Below are 20,496 nucleotides of genomic sequence, written 5' to 3' on the forward strand. Positions count from 1 at the left end.
CTTCGCCGTACTGCAGCAAAAAACGGTTTGTTTAATTGTTTTTCTTACAAAATTGTATTCCAAAGTTGAAAAGAATCCCTCCTGATAGATAGATAATATAACTATCTAGACATCGAAAATCTAGACATATAATCTAGGCATCACTCATTTCACTATTATTTATGTTGAAAAAAATGACTACTAGCCTACAGCTCGTTGATATAGATGTGGTGTCCACAGTGTATAAAGTCAATGGTTGAACAGCTATCTCGATTATTGATGTGCGCTAACAGAACTAAGTATCCGCTATACAGAAATAGTTATTTGTGTAACTAGTGGTGAAAGTGGCACTTTGCTGCACACGAGAGTAATGTTTACGAGAGGAATTATCTCGAGTGCAGCAAAGGCCTTTTTCACTCGTGTTACACATTATATTTTTCCTACAGTCACTATAAAGCATATAAATAATTAGTCTTTCAAACACTATACAACACGTTTTTAGGTTCAGCTGGCAACACAAATGGTGCCCTAGAGAAAGTAGTACCCGCGTTTTGAGAATATAGTTCCGTATGTTTTTGTAATTTGAAATGGTTTCCGCGCCTAAATAAAATGCTTTAAAGGTATTTTCTTGTTTATTAAGATCGTAGGAATGTTTTAAAAACGTTTAAAAGAAAAGTCCAGAAAGTTCAGAAATACCGAAACTATAAACACGAAATGACAGGTTAAATCGTAGTTATAATAGTCAATCAGCTGCTCATAGTATTATTATCTTTAAGTGTTGCCAACCTATTTCCAAGCGTACACGGATTACGTGCATAATAGAACCACGCTGTTTTGTGTTGTTTCGTTGGAATCCTGATGTGCGGCAAAGTATAAACCGTACGGCAAAGTATAAACCGTACGGCAAAGTATAAACCGTACGGCAAAGTATAAATATGCAGCAATTAGCAGCTTTCTGTACTATAAACAGTACAAGGAAGCCAACTTTGTCGGGTGACTGTAGGAAAAATAAATTTTAAGGTACCGAAATCGGAAACACCTGGCCAGTTGTGATATCTGCCGTATACAGATTCCGATTCTGCCCTTGCCATGCTCACCAAGGCCGTCTGTATATGGCAGTGGCCGGGTCCAGGTCCATACTGTGACCTCCAGCCATATCTGTCAATAGTCCCATTCATTCTCCGTCCTCTTTGGTGACGAATTGTATTTATTTTTCATTCATTTTGATTTTTTCAATCTCGCCAGCATAAATGAGTGTGTGTTTTCGATCACAAGAGGGATATGTTATTGAAATGTGTTAGCACGGGCTGTGTTTACGTAACTATTCCCTTGTATGTGGTATTAGTGACAATGCTATGTTGCAGGATTTTATACAAGAATTAATTTTTATTTACTTATTAATCTGTTTCGAGTGAGAAAACAATTACCATGTTGCGTCTCAATTACTGTACAATTAGACTAATGTATGATTACAGATTGGACCAATCTATATCGTGGTCTATATCGTGGACCAGTATGATTGCATATTTTTGACTCCAATCAGATCAATTTAGTTTTTAATTGACAAAATAACAACAACAAAAAACACTTGAAGAACCCGTAGACATGCATTACTTAACTGTGCATACAGTGAAAAGCTGCAATATTAATTATTGATGGCAGACTGAATATTTTTCTTGCTCAAGACTCATTAATGTGGTGACATTTCGTTCCTGAGTATTTTTATTTTATGTATCAATTGATAAGGTAGCAATTAAATGATGAAAAATAAGTTGTATAAAGCGATATAAACCTAATCAAACGTAACCGAACATAACACATCATATTTTCTTATTGATCAAGAAGTCGAGTAAGAAGTGGGTTCGGATCCAGGTTCCTGCCACTACTTTTTGTAGGGTATACACTTCACCCTCGTACGCTCACCCCTTGCTTTGTTGGATGCGTTCTGTAGCCTATGTGGACGGACAAATATGTAAGGTTGAAAGACTCAACATCTTTTAAAAAGTCCATTTGCAGTATCCAAAGCCACTTGATATATTTTCTTGCTCAGTAGTGTTAGCACAAGTATCATTGGATATTGACAGCTACCAATTGTGCAACTTGCTTTTCGATCTAATATACAACAAGTTGTCATATAATGTAACGAATGTCCCTTGGCTGTGTACAGATGATTCAGAGTCCTTGGCCAGGCTGTATATGGCTGGGTGTGGGTCGCGACGACACTGTTCCAACATTAATATGCTATAAATCCATCTCGGTATGCCCCCATTATAACTGCCGTATATCGTTGTCTAGCTCCCTAGCTCTTACACTGTAGACTGTAGTTGACCTTGTCGTTGACATTATTTTTTTACCTAAATTTTTATCTTAGTTTATTTTTTTCACCATTATTACTGTTATTCCATTTTACTCATTTTCATTCATAAGTTAACACCTTTTTATCTTTTAATTTTGTAAAAAGTGAATTTTGTAGACGAACTTCATTTGACGCATAGGCTCGCTGCTCAAATCTGCTTATTTTATAAGCCTGTATACTAATTTAGATTAAGATTTTCTATAAATGTCACATTAATGTATTTTTTCACCGAATAAGTTTCATTTTTGTTACTGTACTGCTGGATTAATTATTCATCCAGCAATGCGTCTGTAAACAAACGCAAAAAATAATGTACGGGAAAACCCGGAAATTTAGTCTTTGAGTAAGTCGCAAATTAATGTGTATTATATTTTCAATTGAATTAATTTAAATGATCTTGTTTAGTAGTCTTTGCTCTTGCAGGATTTGTTGTTATTCTGCTAGAACAAAGGCTACTATCTATACTATTATATAAAAATCTAATGGTGTCTGTCTGTATGTGTGTTACTAATAGGTGCAAAAACTACTAAACCAACTGGGCTTAAATTTTACAAAAATATAGCTACCATACCAAGGACCATTATAGGACTATTCACATTTCGATACTGACCGTAGGCTTTGCCCCTTTGGCTTTAAAAGCTCTGAGGTGAACATTTCAAAAGTAAATATTGATAGGTCTCCATGGCTGCGATGAAAACACTAACAATGTTTGTTTACATTTGCTTTGAAATTTAAATGTAAACAAGAAGAACTGCTAAACTGCATATATCATCTATCTATACTATTATATAAAAATCTAATGGTGTCTGTCTGTATGTGTGTTACTAATAGGTGCAAAAACTACTAAACCAACTGGGCTTAAATTTTACAAAAATATAGCTACCATACCAAGGACCATTATAGGACTATTCACATTTCGATACTGACCGTAGGCTTTGCCCCTTTGGCTTTAAAAGCTCTGAGGTGAACATTTTAAAAGTAAATATTGATAGGTCTCCATGGCTGCGATGAAAACACTAACAATGTTTGTTTACATTTGCTTTGAAATTTAAATGTAAACAAGAAGAACTGCTAAACTGCATATATCACTGTATATTTCAGACAGCTGATACAAAGAAATTAAATATAATATTTTCCATAACTATGAGGTAGGTTTATTTTAATGTAACCTTTTATCATGGATTATTTATTCTAAAACTGTGTCAATGATTATATAGAAAAAAACTGATTCTATAACCGTTGCTGTATCAACTCCGGCTGTGCTTTGGATTTTTCAAAGCGTCTAAGTTATGAAAATAATGTTATTAAAATGGTTTCATGGAAACAGTATGAAAATTACAATGTATAGATGTTTTGTGTGAATTTGGAGGCTACTTTAAATAAATCCTAACTACTTAACATGTGTTAGATTAACTTAACATAACTTGCACATCACATTGTTTTTTATATGTATATTTAGGTAAATTAAGTTATTGTGTTTTGCTAAACCTATGCTTAAATTTAACTAAAGAATATCATCAATAACTAAATTGTACATCGTTGATTTTTGTTTTCTAAAATCTGTTGTATATGTGTAACCAAATTTAATTATCAAATGGTAATACAAAATACTCTTATTTTATCTTAACATAGCTTTCAGTTCACATTTACTTTATTTGATACTTTTATTATTTGTGTTTTGCCACACCACTGATTAAATTAAACCAAGGAAAATATAAAACTAAGCAGTACACAGTGTTCTTTTGTTTCTAAAGTAATGAAATATCTGTTACTATGTTTACTTAATGGTAAGTGTGAAAATGTAAAGGCAATGAACGATGGAACTGATTAAAAGAACTGGTTTAAGATGTTTGTTAATATTTTTGTAGAGTAGAATCAGAGATGCAATGAAACATATACTGCTTTGATAATCATATTAGTTTTGTCTGCTATCTTTAATGCTAAATTATTTGTTTAACCTTTTTTATAGTACCTCTAGATATAGTTTCTTTAATATTTCAAAAGACTGTATTGATAAGGCACAGCAATATTCCTAAAGCTTATAACAGCTTACTTAGTTTTGCTAATGATTTGTAAGTGAAGAAACTGAAGATGGAAGAATTTGTGATTTAATATAAAGAAGAGTGAAATTAAAAAAAAATGTTCATTTAAATTTAATAATTAGTATTTTTGCAACTTCCAAATTGAAATTTAAAATGTCAATTATAAATTAAAAGATATGTTATTAAGGGAGATGAAGGTATATCGTGTATGTCAAAGTTGTATTCAAAGATTTGGTCAGTTTTTCTCATATAAGCCTACACAAGATTTAAAATTAATCAAAACCAAAATGGTTGTATCCACTACTTACCAGATTTAAAAGTCATAACTTAAACGTTTCTATTAAGGCTATAAAAGTTGAATTTTGTTTCTAAAAGCATTGGCGGATGTGTAACTGTTATATGCAACAGATGTAAAGATTAAAATGTTTCTATTTTGTGTCCTCTTCCCGTTGCAAAGCACGGGTAGAACAGCTAGTACTAGATAAATCACTCCAAATAATTCAATGTTCTAGTTATTGTCACCGGGAAAATAATTTAAATTTTCAATATTTTCTTCTCATTTTTTTAAGGTTTAAGGTTGTTGAGGCTGTTTGTGGACTTTTCCTCACTCTAAAAGTTTCTTGTTTCTTGGATTCGGGTTATCCGCGCAGAAATTACCACTAATGAGTGATTTTGTCGGTTGTTAAAATATCGGTTGCTTAGCATTTACATTTAGTAACGTTGGCTATACTGTGTTGTGCATGGCGATTTACAAATGGTGTATTTCCCTAATATGTAGTTTTTATATGCCAGCATTTAAACAAAAAGAAATTGAACACTAACAATTGAGAACCTTTTTAACGTATTGAGTAGTTGTGGAAGAGACTTAGTAAAACGGTTATTCAATGGTAAAACATCAGTTCTCAACATATTACATTTATAATACACTATCCTCTTGGAAATTAACACAAATTGAATCATTCATGATTATGGATTAACGTAGTGTATAGAGGAGGGGCTACAAATTATGCGTGTTTGGTTCCCAAAACATTCAAACGTCAATGTATGAGTAGTTTTCCTGTTTAAGTCGACGTTTTTATACTCGCATTGAGATGAATACTCAAACATGATGATGATACTAGTTTAGCTTACCTTTCATGTACTATGGTAGACACTCTGTGTTATACTTTTCAAATCGCCCTTCACATGGTCGAAGTGTTCGTACTTGGGTCTAGACCTAGAGACGCAAATGCCATCAAGGTAACCTCCAGCCTTTGTAAGGTAATGTCAGCTGTTCTTTGGCTAAATGTCACTGCGACGATCGTTTCGTGTAAAACACAGTTTTGAAGTAGGTTAAATGTAAAAAATACAAACCAAGTAAAATTTATATTCAAGTTAATGCTGAGGCCATACATTTTGCTAAGCTGAAATGATTTACCTTCAATGTTGAATGTAGAATAAACTATACAGTCTGTTATCATGTGTAAGTGACGTAAATGCTCCTTTGCCGACTACCTTTCTTACTGTAATTATTGGGTCGATTTTACGATTCGTGCTTCATAAAAAAACAATCGTTTATTATAATGTTAAACGTATGAAACCATAAATAAGCGACACTTCTCTCTAGTGTAAAATAATGAACTAGCCTGTAAAATAATGAACTAGCCTAATGTACTTGGAATATGAATTTACATCAAGTGTCATGAACTTCTTGCTCAAAATATTTGTTTTATTTTCCCTTTTTTTAAGTCGGCATGTGTAAGTTTTTTTGTTTTTTCTTTTACCTAGATAAGAACAAATTAGCTATTTACCAATCCTGAGGAAATTTGACCGCGATTATAAATGATCCAAACCTGTGTTGTTATATACATGTTTAATTTTGGATCCTAAATGGTGCAGATTTATAAATCAGAGTGAGGTGGTTCAAGATCATGAACACCGGCTAACACGAAACTCGTTGAAATCTGTATTAAAAGTGAAGGAAATTTTTTTTCATCACAAGTCAATCTTTGCAATTTCAATAAAAGGATATTTGTTCAAAAATTTTAGTTTTCAAGGATCTTCCAAAAAATTGACACTCTTAGATAAATAACTGTTAGTTTTATTCGATCAATTGCGCACGGTTTCCAATATGTAACTTTATGTTCTACTTTCGTCTAATCAATCTGCCAGTGTAGCTTAGCTGACCTACGGCTAATTATTGGATCAGGATCAAAACATCGATTGCTGTAGAGTCATGTGTGTGTGTGTGTGTGAGTGAGAGAGAGAGACACCACATGGCTCTAAACTTACACCCTATACTCCTCTCCCCTAGACCAAATGTAAAGCGAAGGAAACACAGTCCAGAAACACCCTGACAGACTACGTCAGATCATTGACTTCTGGATAATGAAGTCAACTTAGACATCCCATCAATATGGACAACCTGTAACCAATTTTGTATTACATACAGTAGAACTAATCGCAGTTTAATCAATCACACAAAGCTTACTGCTGTCTGAAATTATATTTCCTCCGTCCATTTCTTATTTTATTATTTTGTGAAGGATTATGTGATAAAAGTTGCAATAGTTACTAAGTGTTTACCTGTACCACTTTCGTATAAAACCCGTAACATAGGAATTAAATGTCAGTTCATAGTCAAACGCTGTAACGCACGTGGGTTTTTGGATGCTTGACTGTGGGAGCTTGGATGTACTGTACTGTGACACTGGATGTGGCTATACTACGTCAGTACAAGTGTACTTTGATCCGCTAGGTACGCTGCTAGTTCACGGAGCCACCGCTAGACACCGCCTCCTACCAACGTGGTTAACACTGTGCGATTTTTATCCCAATCCGGGGATATTTGGTCGAATACGGGATAAAATTTGGCGGGGTCTTCAGTGGTTAGCGGATTTCCCCATAGGAAAGTATTTATTACCGTAGGTGGCACGGTAACACCTAGGCCCGGGACCGATTTACTTTTCAATTTTTATGTCACCAGAGGCCAAAAACACGTTCAAAATGTTATGTGTGTCCGTGAACGCGATAACTTGAGTAATTTTTGTCAGATTTTGATTAAATTTGGCTTGAAGGTGTAAGGCAGGATACACTTGGATGAGTTCGCGAATCAGTATGAGTGGACCATGGAATCGGGGTTTGATGGGGCGTTTTATAGTGTTAAAATTGGGATTTCCCATTTTAAACAATCGAAACATGAAATTTTCTTATTTCTCTCTAAACTAGTTTGAAGAGCTTAAAAACAAATAATTTAGTATAATTAATTGTTTTTGTACGGTTATTGGTTATGAAGGAAATTTAAAAAGCTGTAAACTTAAAATTCCCATGTTATTCTTATGGAGAATAAGTAAATTGTTGTATTTAGCCTATTTGTTTATGGACATATTTTGATAAAACTTATTAAATGTATTTATTTTATACTAAGCTACCTATTAATATTTTACTAAAATCACAAACTTCGCCAACCTCCCTCTAGCAGCAAACCTAGGTACTCATTAAACCTAATGTTATTTAAATAGATTGAAATGAAAATCAAATCGGGAAAATAGAAATTCGCTTTTTGTGCAGGTTTGTTGCGGTATGGTTATTGCTGCGGCATGGTTATATACAATTGCAGTCGATTAAGTATTGTAACAATTAGCTACTAGTGTACACGTTGCTCGAATTCGAGCAATTGCAAAGTATTACAGGAGTTATTTCAAAACGAATAACAGTCATATTTACAATGAGTTCAAAAGAGTCAACTCAAACATTACCGGTCGGTGTGTAACACAGGCCATGTTTATCTTCGTTATTGATAAACCTAAAGCATTCCGGCCTGTTTTCTCCTTCTCAAAATGCCTCGCTGTACAGGCAACACAGGTCATTGATAGAGGGCCAATTGAGAACAAAAAGTCCTTTTGGGTTAGTGTTAGGGCGCATTTATAACGTAATAGTTGAGATTGTCCAGGGTCAGGTGCTGACTTGATGAGTTAAGCCTATCACGATTACGCCTCCTGTCTATGTTTCGTTTTCGTCACGTCGTAGGCATTTAAAAGAAAAAAACAACAAATAAACAAATTATAGCTACACAAAACAACGATAAATGCACAAATTTGAGATACAACCATACTAACACGATCCGTCTTGGGGGTTATGTTTACACAAACTCAAATACTGTAGTAAATAAATGTACTCAATGCGTTTCATTGAATTGAAAAATAAATAACAGCAATTAAATTAAACAGCTGATCAAAATGTAAACAATTGTGTTCTCCATAAGGATAACATGGAAACTTTCAAAGCCAATGGGGCAGAGGCCGAGGGACTTTTTTCAAAAATCTAAGGCCAGTTTGCAAATCTACGCGACGCGCTCTTTCCAATGAGACGTCAATGGATAAAATCGGTTAAGAAATGACGGAGGAGTTCAACCGACAAAGTTTCATGTAGCGTATTAATTATATAGATTCCTTTTTGTTTAGGAAGTTTCATTCGAAAGTTCTTGCTGTCTTAAAAACTGTTTGTTTATATTATTGTTCGTAAATTGTTTTGCTGAGTTATCTATTGTGAATATAAATTGCCGCGATTCTCTTCAATTTGTGGTCCGTTAGTGATTAAATACTACCGAATCCAGTCTGGACCGTTGATTAGCCCAACCTATGAAATCGGTATCGTCCCTAACTCCACATAGTGTACAGACATTTCAATTTCTGCAACCATACACAGATTTCGAAACATCCGTACAGTGGCACAAGGCACAATAGAGGTGATAGGAGATGATGGGGAAAGTGTTGAGCGGCGACATGGCCAGGCACCGCGTCCGAGCGATTCCTTGCTCGATTACGTCAACCCACCGTGACGGTCCCAGTCGTCCAGGGGCTTTCCTTCAGGACTCAGGTAGTATCTAGTAGCTTTGTAGAGTTAAATTGTGAATAAGTTCAGAATGGGAGTGTGTATACGTTTTAGCTGCTCGGGTTATACAGGCTGTTTCTAAATTATCTGGATTTTGTGGACTTGTTCCTTGGGCTAAGACAAACCTAAAATGTCATATACAGTGGTAGCAAAACGGGAGTGCCGATGGAGACCTGTGGGGGTGCGTGCGTTTTAAGGTACTTGACCTGGTCTCCATCGACACTCCCGTTTTGCTACCACTATAAGTATGGGTCTTAAATGCCTAGATTTCTGTTTGTCGGTCTGTTTGTGATTAACTTAAACATTTTTCAAGATAGACATTTCAAAATTGATATAATTGTATATTGTAGTAGGTAAAAAGAGCTTACACAGTTTCCTTTCAATATCTCAAGTCGTTTCAATATGGCAGCCATTTAAAATCTTTAATGCCAAATTTCATGAAAACCGTAAATATTAAGAAAATTCTTTTTCAGTTCAAAACGATAAAAAAAATTAAATCCAAATCAAATTAGACCTTTTTTGTTAAAATCGGATGACAAAACCGAGTTATCAGTTTTCTTCTACAATTGGTTACCCAATTTAATAGGACTTCCATATTGTTTATTATTTGTTATTTTGCAGAGCAGTATAGGACATTTTATGATTGTCTTAGCCCAAGGAACAAGTTCACAAAATATATCCCTGAGACAATTTGGAAACACCCTGTAGAATGGGGTCGTGCTTTGCAAGTGACAGTGTGTTGTTGGTAGTTGAATAGTCTTTAAATGTATTTGGTTTAGTTTTTCATTGTAATTAATTACTGTAGAGTTTCGTCTGTGGATCGCTATTTTAGAATTAGGTGCATTGTGTTTGCATAAGAATGCGGATATTGACATTTATAGTTGGTTACTTGATGCTGTGACCATTTTTTTAATGTATTATCTTATACACTTTGTATTCGGTTATAACATATCAGTTTACTGCGGTAATTATGAATATATATTATGTACCTTGTAAATATAGTTAGTATATATGTCTAGGTATGTAAACAATTTACGAGCAATGGATTTTCAATATGGCGACCGTGTCCCAAACGGAAATGTGAAATCGTGTTTTCCGTGAATAAATGTCAGCATGTAAAATCAGCTTGTTCGTAAAATTTGCTTTGATTGCATTTTACCCTGAGTTATTTGAGTATTTAAAACCACAAATTCTGTTAATTGTTTTATAGGCCAACACCCCTTTAATCCAGAGATAACTTGACGCAGCTGTTCTTGTTGATAGGGCTTAACAAATGGTCCTGGCTAAGAAACAGCTGATTTAGTCAGGAAAGCTACACGATATACACTCACCCTGCATTCATACACAGTTCATAGTTATCTTGAAATCATAAAGTGAAACGTAATTTTTTCCCACTTTGGTGCAAGTAGATTTCGTAATCCATTGTAAAACATAAAGTCTGTTTTAATAATGTGACGTTCAAGTGAATATGAGCGAAATGTTTCTCTCTAGAGTAGATTTTACTATTTGTGCTTTAGCATTTAATTAAAATACGAGAGGTTACGCTATTGTTTACACATGGGTTGTTATATTAAGTTAAAATACTTTATAGGTCAGTTGATAATTACGTTATAAGAAAATAGTAAATCAAAAACACCTTTCACATAAACTGAACTAACATTTAAATTGTTTTAACCTGATCAACAGGGTTGATGTATTTATAATATCTATGTGAGTGATTCGGGCCTAGAGGGAACGTGTTTGTTCTTTGGTACATTCACAGAATATTTAATGGATTTGGACTGATTTGGTGGCTTTATTTGTCAAATATATGTGTACATTACAACATCAATCTTCTTCAACTTGGACGTTGTGAAGATCGGTTAATATTAAAGTAAAGATCGGAAATATTAATGTTGCTAAATGTTCACGTTAACTTAAAACGAAACCATCAAACTACAACAGGCGATCACTTGGCGATGCAGGTAATTTAACCTACTACCATTGTAATAATAATGATACAGAGGCTACTCTACAATCAAAATGTCAGTAAACTAACAAAGAGAAAGTGAGTTTATTTTATAGTTGTGAATGGATAATAAATCTATAAGGAGGGGTTTTTTATGCTTTGTTGTGTTATTAAAATGTCGTCGACGGTAAATATATAACTATGAATGCTCAGAAGTGTTCTCGCCGGGAAATGAGAAGAGCATCGGAGCGTTGTGTGTCCGCAACACAGGTTTGCACTACGTGGACGATGGATTGTCACGGTTGTCCGGAGGACGGTAAAACAGTAGTGTAACGGTGATACAGAGTCCGTTATATGTTACACCAATATTGAGAAGACAGTATTATAGCTCCGACGTTCGACTGTATATGTTTAGTGTGTCCGCAACACAGGTTTGCACTACGTGGACGATGGATTGTCACGGTTGTCCGGAGGACCGGAGGACGGTAAAACAGTAGTGTAACGGTGATACAGAGTCCGTTATATGTTACACCAATATTGAGAAGACAGTATTATAGCTCCGACGTTCGACTGTATATGTTTAGTGTGTCCGCAACACAGGTTTGCACTACGTGGACGATGGATTGTCACGGTTGTCCGGAGGACCGGAGGACGGTAAAACAGTAGTGTAACGGTGATGCAGAGTCCGTTATATGTTACACCAATATTGAGAAGACAGTGTTATAGCTCCGACGTTCGACTGTATATGTTTAGTGTGTCCGCAACACAGGTTTGCACTACGTGGACGATGGATTGTCACGGTTGTCCGGAGGACCGGAGGACGGTAAAACAGTAGTGTAACGGTGATACAGAGTCCGTTATATGTTACACCAATATTGAGAAGACAGTATTATAGCTCCGACGTTCGACTGTATATGTTTAGTGTGTCCGCAACACAGGTTTGCACTACGTGGACGATGGATTGTCACGGTTGTCCGGAGGACCGGAGGACGGTAAAACAGTAGTGTAACGGTGATACAGAGTCCGTTATATGTTACACCAATATTGAGAAGACAGTGTTATAGCTCCGACGTTCGACTGTATATGTTTAGTGTGTCCGCAACACAGGTTTGCACTACGTGGACGATGGATTGTCACGGTTGTACGGAGGACCGGAGGACGGTAAAACAGTAGTGTAACGGTGATGCAGAGTCCGTTATATGTTACACCAATATTGAGAAGACAGTGTTATAGCTCCGACGTTCGACTGTATATGTTTAGTGTGTCCGCAACACAGGTTTGCACTACGTGGACGATGGATTGTCACGGTTGTACGGAGGACCGGAGGACGGTAAAACAGTAGTGTAACGGTGATACAGAGTCCGTTATATGTTACACCAATATTGAGAAGACAGTGTTATAGCTCCGACGTTCGACTGTATATGTTTAGTGTGTCCGCAACACAGGTTTGCACTACGTGGACGATGGATTGTCACGGTTGTACGGAGGACCGGAGGACGGTAAAACAGTAGTGTAACGGTGATGCAGAGTCCGTTATATGTTACACCAATATTGAGAAGACAGTGTTATAGCTCCGACGTTCGACTGTATATGTTTAGTGTGTCCGCAACACAGGTTTGCACTACGTGGACGATGGATTGTCACGGTTGTCCGGAGGACCGGAGGACGGTAAAACAGTAGTGTAACGGTGATGCAGAGTCCGTTATATGTTACACCAATATTGAGAAGACAGTGTTATAGCTCCGACGTTCGACTGTATATGTTTAGTGTGTCCGCAACACAGGTTTGCACTACGTGGACGATGGATTGTCACGGTTGTACGGAGGACCGGAGGACGGTAAAACAGTAGTGTAACGGTGATACAGAGTCCGTTATATGTTACACCAATATTGAGAAGACAGTGTTATAGCTCCGACGTTCGACTGTATATGTTTAGTGTGTCCGCAACACAGGTTTGCACTACGTGGACGATGGATTGTCACGGTTGTCCGGAGGACCGGAGGACGGTAAAACAGTAGTGTAACGGTGATGCAGAGTCCGTTATATGTTACACCAATATTGAGAAGACAGTGTTATAGCTCCGACGTTCGACTGTATATGTTTAGTGTGTCCGCAACACAGGTTTGCACTACGTGGACGATGGATTGTCACGGTTGTCCGGAGGACCGGAGGACGGTAAAACAGTAGTGTAACGGTGATGCAGAGTCCGTTATATGTTACACCAATATTGGGAAGACAGTGTTATAGCTCCGACGTTCGACTGTATATGTTTAGTGTGTCCGCAACACAGGTTTGCACTACGTGGACGATGGATTGTCACGGTTGTCCGGAGGACCGGAGGACGGTAAAACAGTAGTGTAACGGTGATACAGAGTCCGTTATATGTTACACCAATATTGAGAAGACAGTGTTATAGCTCCGACGTTCGACTGTATATGTTTAGTGTGTCCGCAACACAGGTTTGCACTACGTGGACGATGGATTGTCACGGTTGTCCGGAGGACCGGAGGACGGTAAAACAGTAGTGTAACGGTGATGCAGAGTCCGTTATATGTTACACCAATATTGGGAAGACAGTGTTAAGTGTTATGTACCCCACGTTCAACATATTTAATTAAGTTTTTGGACAATTAAGTCACAACATTGCTCTTATCTGGAGTTAAAATCAATTTTGAAAAGTCGGTATTTAGTATAAAAACACCGTGAAATAACAAAATACCCTAGTAGTGTTTTCGGTAATTCTTGGCCGGATCTCGGAGATTATGCTAACTCGATCATATGGATGATATGAGTTTAGTGTTTGTCTTTCCTGTGTAAGATAATAAAATTAGGCATCTCTGTGAGATATTAATATTTTTCATTTAATTGGAATGTTCATCACTGACTCATACTTTGTTGGTAAACCTAACCTGCTACAGTAATTAAATTGCTCAATTCTAATTACTTTCAAAGTGGTCGATAGGAGTCGAATTCGTTGGAGAGCTTTTGGCCAAAGGTTCATAGTCAATGGTAATACACAAGGCTACAGTTAATAACGTTTTAAATCAGTATTCGTATTTCAAATGATAAGGTGAAAAATTGACACGTTTGTGCATTACGTCAATATGTACAACCTTCCCTCTAGCAAGGGACGAAGTGTTTGAAGAAAATCTTGTCCCTCTGTTTTCCTTCAGACGAAATTTATTGCCGATCGCACACCCTCACCCTTAAACTTACCCTCTTGCCAAATCCCAGGATGATAATTTATTCAGGTGTCGAGTTTTTTTCGAGGGTTAGGAAAAACCTCCCTCCTTTGAATTAAATGGATCTGCTGCAATCCACAATACAAATCATGTGTACGTAATTTAACAGAAGCTATCTGTAAATTTATCAAAGGAAGGCGTGTTCAATATTCTTTTGCATTAAAAATTAATGTCCATTCTTCCGTTTATTTCCGTATACATAGCATTTAAAATTAGTGGTAAATGACAATGGAATGGATAAAGAAAGCCAGAGGTTGCGGGGACCGACAGAAGATCAGGCTGGAGGTTGTATCTGAATAATACAAGATGGATAGGTTGTTTAAAGAAAAAAGTTATGTATAGTGACAAAAATCATGACTGTAGACAATGAAAAAACGTAGTATATGGAGGGGTTTCGTGCCTATGACTTTGGCTTCAACACATCTACACTAGTATCTTTAGCTGATTGAAATGCTGTTATGTAATTTAAGTATTATTGCACTTAAAAATATATCTTAAATAGTGTAACACTATTATACAGCTGGGAAAATTTGCAAGTATTGTATAAATCTTTTAAATTGTTCCTAGCATCCAACGAGGCAATTCAAATATGGAAGAATACAACCATAAGAATCAAATATCTTTTTAATCTATCTCCCTACCCTAGCGTTTGTTTTCACCAAACCGCTTCCCTTGAATTAGCTCTATTTGACTATTTCAAAAGAATTTACCATTTTTTAAAGGCATTAGGCCGCGATCCTGAGTGATTTTGGTCCCAGATGTGGAGGAGAAAAGTAGTCCCTTAAAAGGAAGCTGAACTTGGCTCCCAACTTGTGGGACAAGGTCCCGTGGTGCGCGATCGTCCTCGACCTTTGGTACTATCGGAACATCGCCGAGTCGATGCTTGTATTCGATACTCAACTATCGATATTGATCTACCTTATGGAAATGTAGATTTATTATTATAAAGTAAAATGGACAAGTGGACATAAATTTGCGTTTCGAGACAAAATTTTATGAGCACAGTCGAAACTATATTGTATTTGTAATATCTCGTAGTTTGGGAATTTTTACCGCTGGTTAGCTCACTTCTAAACACTTCTAAGCGTTGCTGATAGCCATATAGTTTCGCTATCAGATATACCTGAACCATAATGAGTGGTCATGTGCTCTCCGTATTCAGAAAATCACCAGTTCGATCCTGAAAAAAGTTAGTAACGTGTTTAAAATTTAAGCTAGGGTTTCCAAGATCACGCCGGGCGGACAGCGTGAATGGACAAGCGTGATTACGTAATCAAGTTTAAATTGAAGCCGTGTTTTTATATGGGTGCGGGTTCCAAGCGCGAGCGATCACGCCGGACATGAGTTTTCCCGCCATCTGTCCGGCGTGAGTCCAGAGCGTGGCACCATTGACTATGAATCCACGTTAAACCATTTCTGGCGTGCACGCCGAGCGGACAAGTGTAGGACTCTGTGAGGATTCTTGTAAAAATGTGTAAAAACTGCGAATGTCCGCTTTCTTGCAAACCACTCTCACGCCGAGCTTGATCGGACATCTGCCGGACAAAAATTAGCGCCAACGGACATCAAGCCGGACAGATACGCTGGCGTGATCTTGGAAACCCTAGCTTTAGACTCAGCTGATCTGGATAATTGTGTTTTTAATTAATGGTCTTTGCCCAATAGACAGCTGGTCTTTGTAACAAAGCCACATTCATGTTCAGCCTCACGCGCGTGTGTGGTGTTGTTTTAAAGATTTTAAATAGTTTAACACATATTCTGCTAATATGTGATTCATGTGCTAAATGATACAAATTGCATTGTTCGATATTATCTTCAACATAGAAATGAGTAACTGACAAAATATGGATGGTTAAAACAATTTTCATTGCCTAACAAACCTATTTGCGGCCAGTTAAACAAACTTTTTAGTTTTCGTACGATCAAATTTATCGATTATCGTTTTAGATTCGATTCGATAGTTTACAGTCGATTTATCGCATCGCACACCGCGATACGGCCATCCGGTGTACAGCGGATGGGAAACGGTTGTTAATTGGACGGGAACGAGTCACTTTGGAGGATGGCCTGGCTGTGTCGCTGTTGGAAGACCAAGGACAAGGGGGATACGGTCGGGACTGACGGTGATAAGCTCGGTGACCAGTCTGCTACCGGTGATAAGGTGGTGATCGGTGATAAGGACTTGACTGATAAGGATGCGCTCAAGGCTGCTGTACTTGTGACACCTATAGGTAGGATGTTTTTGTAGTTAGGATTTTTTTATTGAATCACATATCTAGTAGTGTAATAGACTTTTGAATTTGAATTTAATTTTTTAGGATATAAAATTTTGTTTGTTTGGAGGAATTGAGTTACTCACGTGCTGAAGTTACTATTTAATGTTGAAAATGTGCATTTTGCTATCAAAACCACTTTATAACCACCACCACACTTTATAACCACTTTTAAAAGACGATCTTTCAGGTAAATGTTTACACACTAATATTGTAAGCAAGAGACAACACAGTTTGCATTATTAATTCGCTTTTCCTCAGAATCAAACTCTATAGATTCTGAGGAAAAGCGAATTAATAATGCAAACTGTGTTGTCTCTTGTTTACAATATTAGTGTGTAAACATTTACCTGAAAGATCGTCTTTTCACATTTAAAGAAAAGTTTAAAAGTCCAGTCCGTTTTAAAGAAAAGTGGTTAGGATCACTGAATATCTAAAGCTAACTTAAAAAAACCATTCGGGGGGATATCCGAAAGGAAATTCAAATTACTGTACTTTTTTGTCACCTCACTCAACATTGTAAGTTTTACAATGGCACCTCAATTGTAAAAATCTGTCAATAGGACTACGGCATTTTAAAGGATCCCTTATATGCTTGAAGTAGAGCAGCTGAAAAACGGATATTTCATAGAAAAACCTTATTGCAAGTATGGATCATTTATTTCGAATTGTGTCTACCTTATGGACTAATCCACAAATTATGTTATTACATTATTTTGATTTTAATATTAGATTCTCTACAAATTTAATATAGGGCCTACTTAACATTGTGGTCCTTATTCTTTTAGTGTGGGTAGACTGAAGTATTTGGCTTGCCCACTTTTTCAGTTGATCTTGATGTACTTAAGTTTTATTTGAACTTAAAAAAATTGAATTTTTATAAACTTTTCCAAACACATTGCAAGTTCTTAATCTTTTATTGTGAGCAATGTTTATATATTTATTATACTAGGGTGATATCATAAAACAATAAGTCTGGGACTATGTTTTTTCTGAGTAGCTTCCACAACCTTTTGTTTTTAATCCGCCCGTTGGAATATCTATCTATGAAACGAAAAGACGGTTTTCTCAAACATGTTAGCTTATCTCATCATTAGAACTTATAGGACTAAATTCTGGTGTTGAATTAAAGGAATTGCAATAAAAAATCAGTGGTAGTGAATTAACAGAAAATTGTCTTTGTGGGATTATTGTCTTAACAATACCTGCTAATATAGTATTGGTAAATAACTTGATTATTTTCTATATCAAAATCTGACAAATAATGTTAAGTAAGGGCGTTGAATAGCTTATGTTATTGACTTCAGTTTATCAATGATCCGCTGCAATGTATGTATTGAAAACAGCTGTTTTCCTGCACTGGAAATCTCCCTCCACTAATCAGAGTGTTGGAGAGATCAGCTGATGTGTGTTACATTGGCCCAGATCCCAGCTGATTAATGCACTTTGTACTAGGTTCACACGGTTAGCATTGTCTCATGTAGAGAGTAAAGATCATTTCACTTTCCACACTTAAACTATCCGGTTAATTGCTCCTCAAACGTTCATTTATACTGCTTAAAAGTGGAGTGAAGTTGATTTTTTTTCTTCAGTAGTTTTAATAGCTACAGTATGGGAATTACTAGGGGATTTTGGGAAAAAATCTCTCAAGCAATCAGAAGGGTTGAATCAGGGGGGTCTCAGCTATTTGTCAGCTGGAGTTGTAAGCTTTGCTGTATGGTAGGATTAAGAAGTATCCTAGATCAAGCTAAAATTGAACGTTCGGAAACGGATTGAGCCATGTGAGCATAGACACGCTCAGCCTAGTTGAATACCCAGCCTAGTTTCCCAAAAGTTAAGGTTTTTAAAGGGTAGTTTTTGAGCCTTACAATCCGTTTTAGCTCAATCCGTTTTTGAGTTCTAGGTCCTTATTGAATTTAACCTGAGGAATTAGAACCTGTTGGATCATTGAAGGATTATACCATTGACTTTGAATACCTAGTAGATCTAGCAACTATATGGAACACAGGCACCATGGTATTTTTCATTGAAATAACAATAAATTCTATGACTATGATTGTTGGACAAGTTTAGGTTAATTTTGTACACCACCTTTCTTATAACTGTCAGCCTATAAGGATAGAATGTCTTGTGTATTTAGTTAATATCAGCGGTGTCCGTGATAAACCAGGTGTCCAGGATCACCAATATGAGAAAAATCAAACAAGGTTAACAATGAGAGTTAGAGTGAACCATTTACAAATCCTGGAAGGATAATCTAGATCTTCAGACTGAGAGTCTATACAAAAACGTAAGCACTATTTGCAACTGAAACCTGACAATTCTTTTTGTATCTTACCGTGTGCAATGTGTCTCACACTCTGAGATTCTTACTATCTCTACTGTGCTAAATAGATTTGATGAGCATTATGTTGTTCCTTGTTACAGGAAGGGTGCATCCTGCAGTTGTCTCTGGAGTCAACCAGGCCACACGATGTGTTACTGTCGAATGGTTCGAGCATGGAGAAACCAAGGGCAAAGAGGTAATTTGACATTAGATTTTAGATTAGATTATACATTGGATGTGTGTTTTAAGACGAAGATGGCTGAAGGAGTAGTTTCAAATAGCTTTGCTGATTACTGGTATCTGCTGGCTCTTTATTCAGGACCATTTATTAAATGTCAAATGATCAAGGATATCTGAGTCAAGTTTTTAATTAAAACTACTGACTTTTCCCAAGATGAAACTGGGCACTGAGTGACAAGGTGAACAAATCATCCATTTTACCGCCCAGCCATAGATGACTAAACTACTGGTAAATACCCCCGCCGCAGCAAACCTGCAGACTTAGCGAATTTCCATTTTCCTGATTGGATTTAAACTAAAATGACTCCTTAAAAATATCACATTTATTCCCTTTTTAAACAGAATTAGTTTAATGAGTACTTAGGTTTGCTGCAACAGGGAGGGTAAAAAAGTTTTTTTTAATGTAAAATGTTAAAAGGTACTGTGGTTTAGTAAGAAATTAATGTATTTTCCAAATATGATCAAAATATGTTCATAAACAAGCAAACTACAACAGTTGACTTATTCTCCATAAGAATAACATGGGAATTTTAAAATTACAATTTTTTTGAATTTTCTCCGTAACAATTAGCCGCATAATAACGCTTCAATATACTAAATTATTTGTTTTTTTAAGCTCTACAAAATGGTTTAAAAAGAAATTGTGAAATTGTGTGTTTTTAGGGTCAAAAATGGGAAAAACCTATTTTTACCCCATAAAACCCCCCTATAAACCCCTGTTCCCATAGTCCGATCATGCTGGTTCGCGAACTCGTTCAAGTTTATCCCGCCTTACACCTTCAAACCAAATTTTATCAAAATCGGACAAAAATTACTCAAGTTATCGTGCGGATGGACACATATATATATATATCTATATATAGATATATAAAAATTTGAACGAATGGTGTTTTTGGCCTCTGGGGACATCAAAATGAAAAAGTAAATGGGTCCCGGGCCTAGGTCTTACCATGAGACCTACGGTAATAGCTACTTCCCTATAGGGAAATTCGCTAAAACAATGCATAAATAGTTCTTTGGAAAAAATAAATCAAAAATCTGTTTTTAATAGCTATGAAAATGTGCACTTGATCAAAGTTTCCTAAAACACTATAATAGATTTTGTAAAATAAGTAATCCTGGAATCAATCTTTTAAACCCTAGTTTGATTTAAAAGTTCTCAATCAAAATTAATTTTTGAATCTGAATATTCGTACAAGTTTTCCATTGTTGGGACTC

At 36.2% G+C, this 20,496-nt stretch overlaps 1 protein-coding gene across 2 annotated transcripts in view; it reads left to right on the top strand.

Annotated features, from left to right (window-relative positions):
• The window catches only part of LOC128996293 (kinesin-like protein Klp10A), a 101,481-nt gene that overhangs the window by 52,997 nt on the left and 27,988 nt on the right, over positions 1 to 20,496 (top strand). For both annotated transcript variants that reach the window (XM_054421517.1, XM_054421518.1), the window contains exon 2: positions 19,140 to 19,234. In XM_054421517.1, the coding sequence (XP_054277492.1) occupies positions 19,140 to 19,234 (95 nt within the window). The remainder of the gene's footprint in view (positions 1 to 19,139; positions 19,235 to 20,496) is intronic.

The sequence above is a fragment of the Macrosteles quadrilineatus genome, unplaced genomic scaffold (assembly GCF_028750875.1).
Source record: "Macrosteles quadrilineatus isolate MER2022 unplaced genomic scaffold, UCM_ALF_1.0 Scaffold_6__1_contigs__length_79288215, whole genome shotgun sequence".
Classification (NCBI taxonomy): domain Eukaryota; kingdom Metazoa; phylum Arthropoda; class Insecta; order Hemiptera; family Cicadellidae; genus Macrosteles; species Macrosteles quadrilineatus.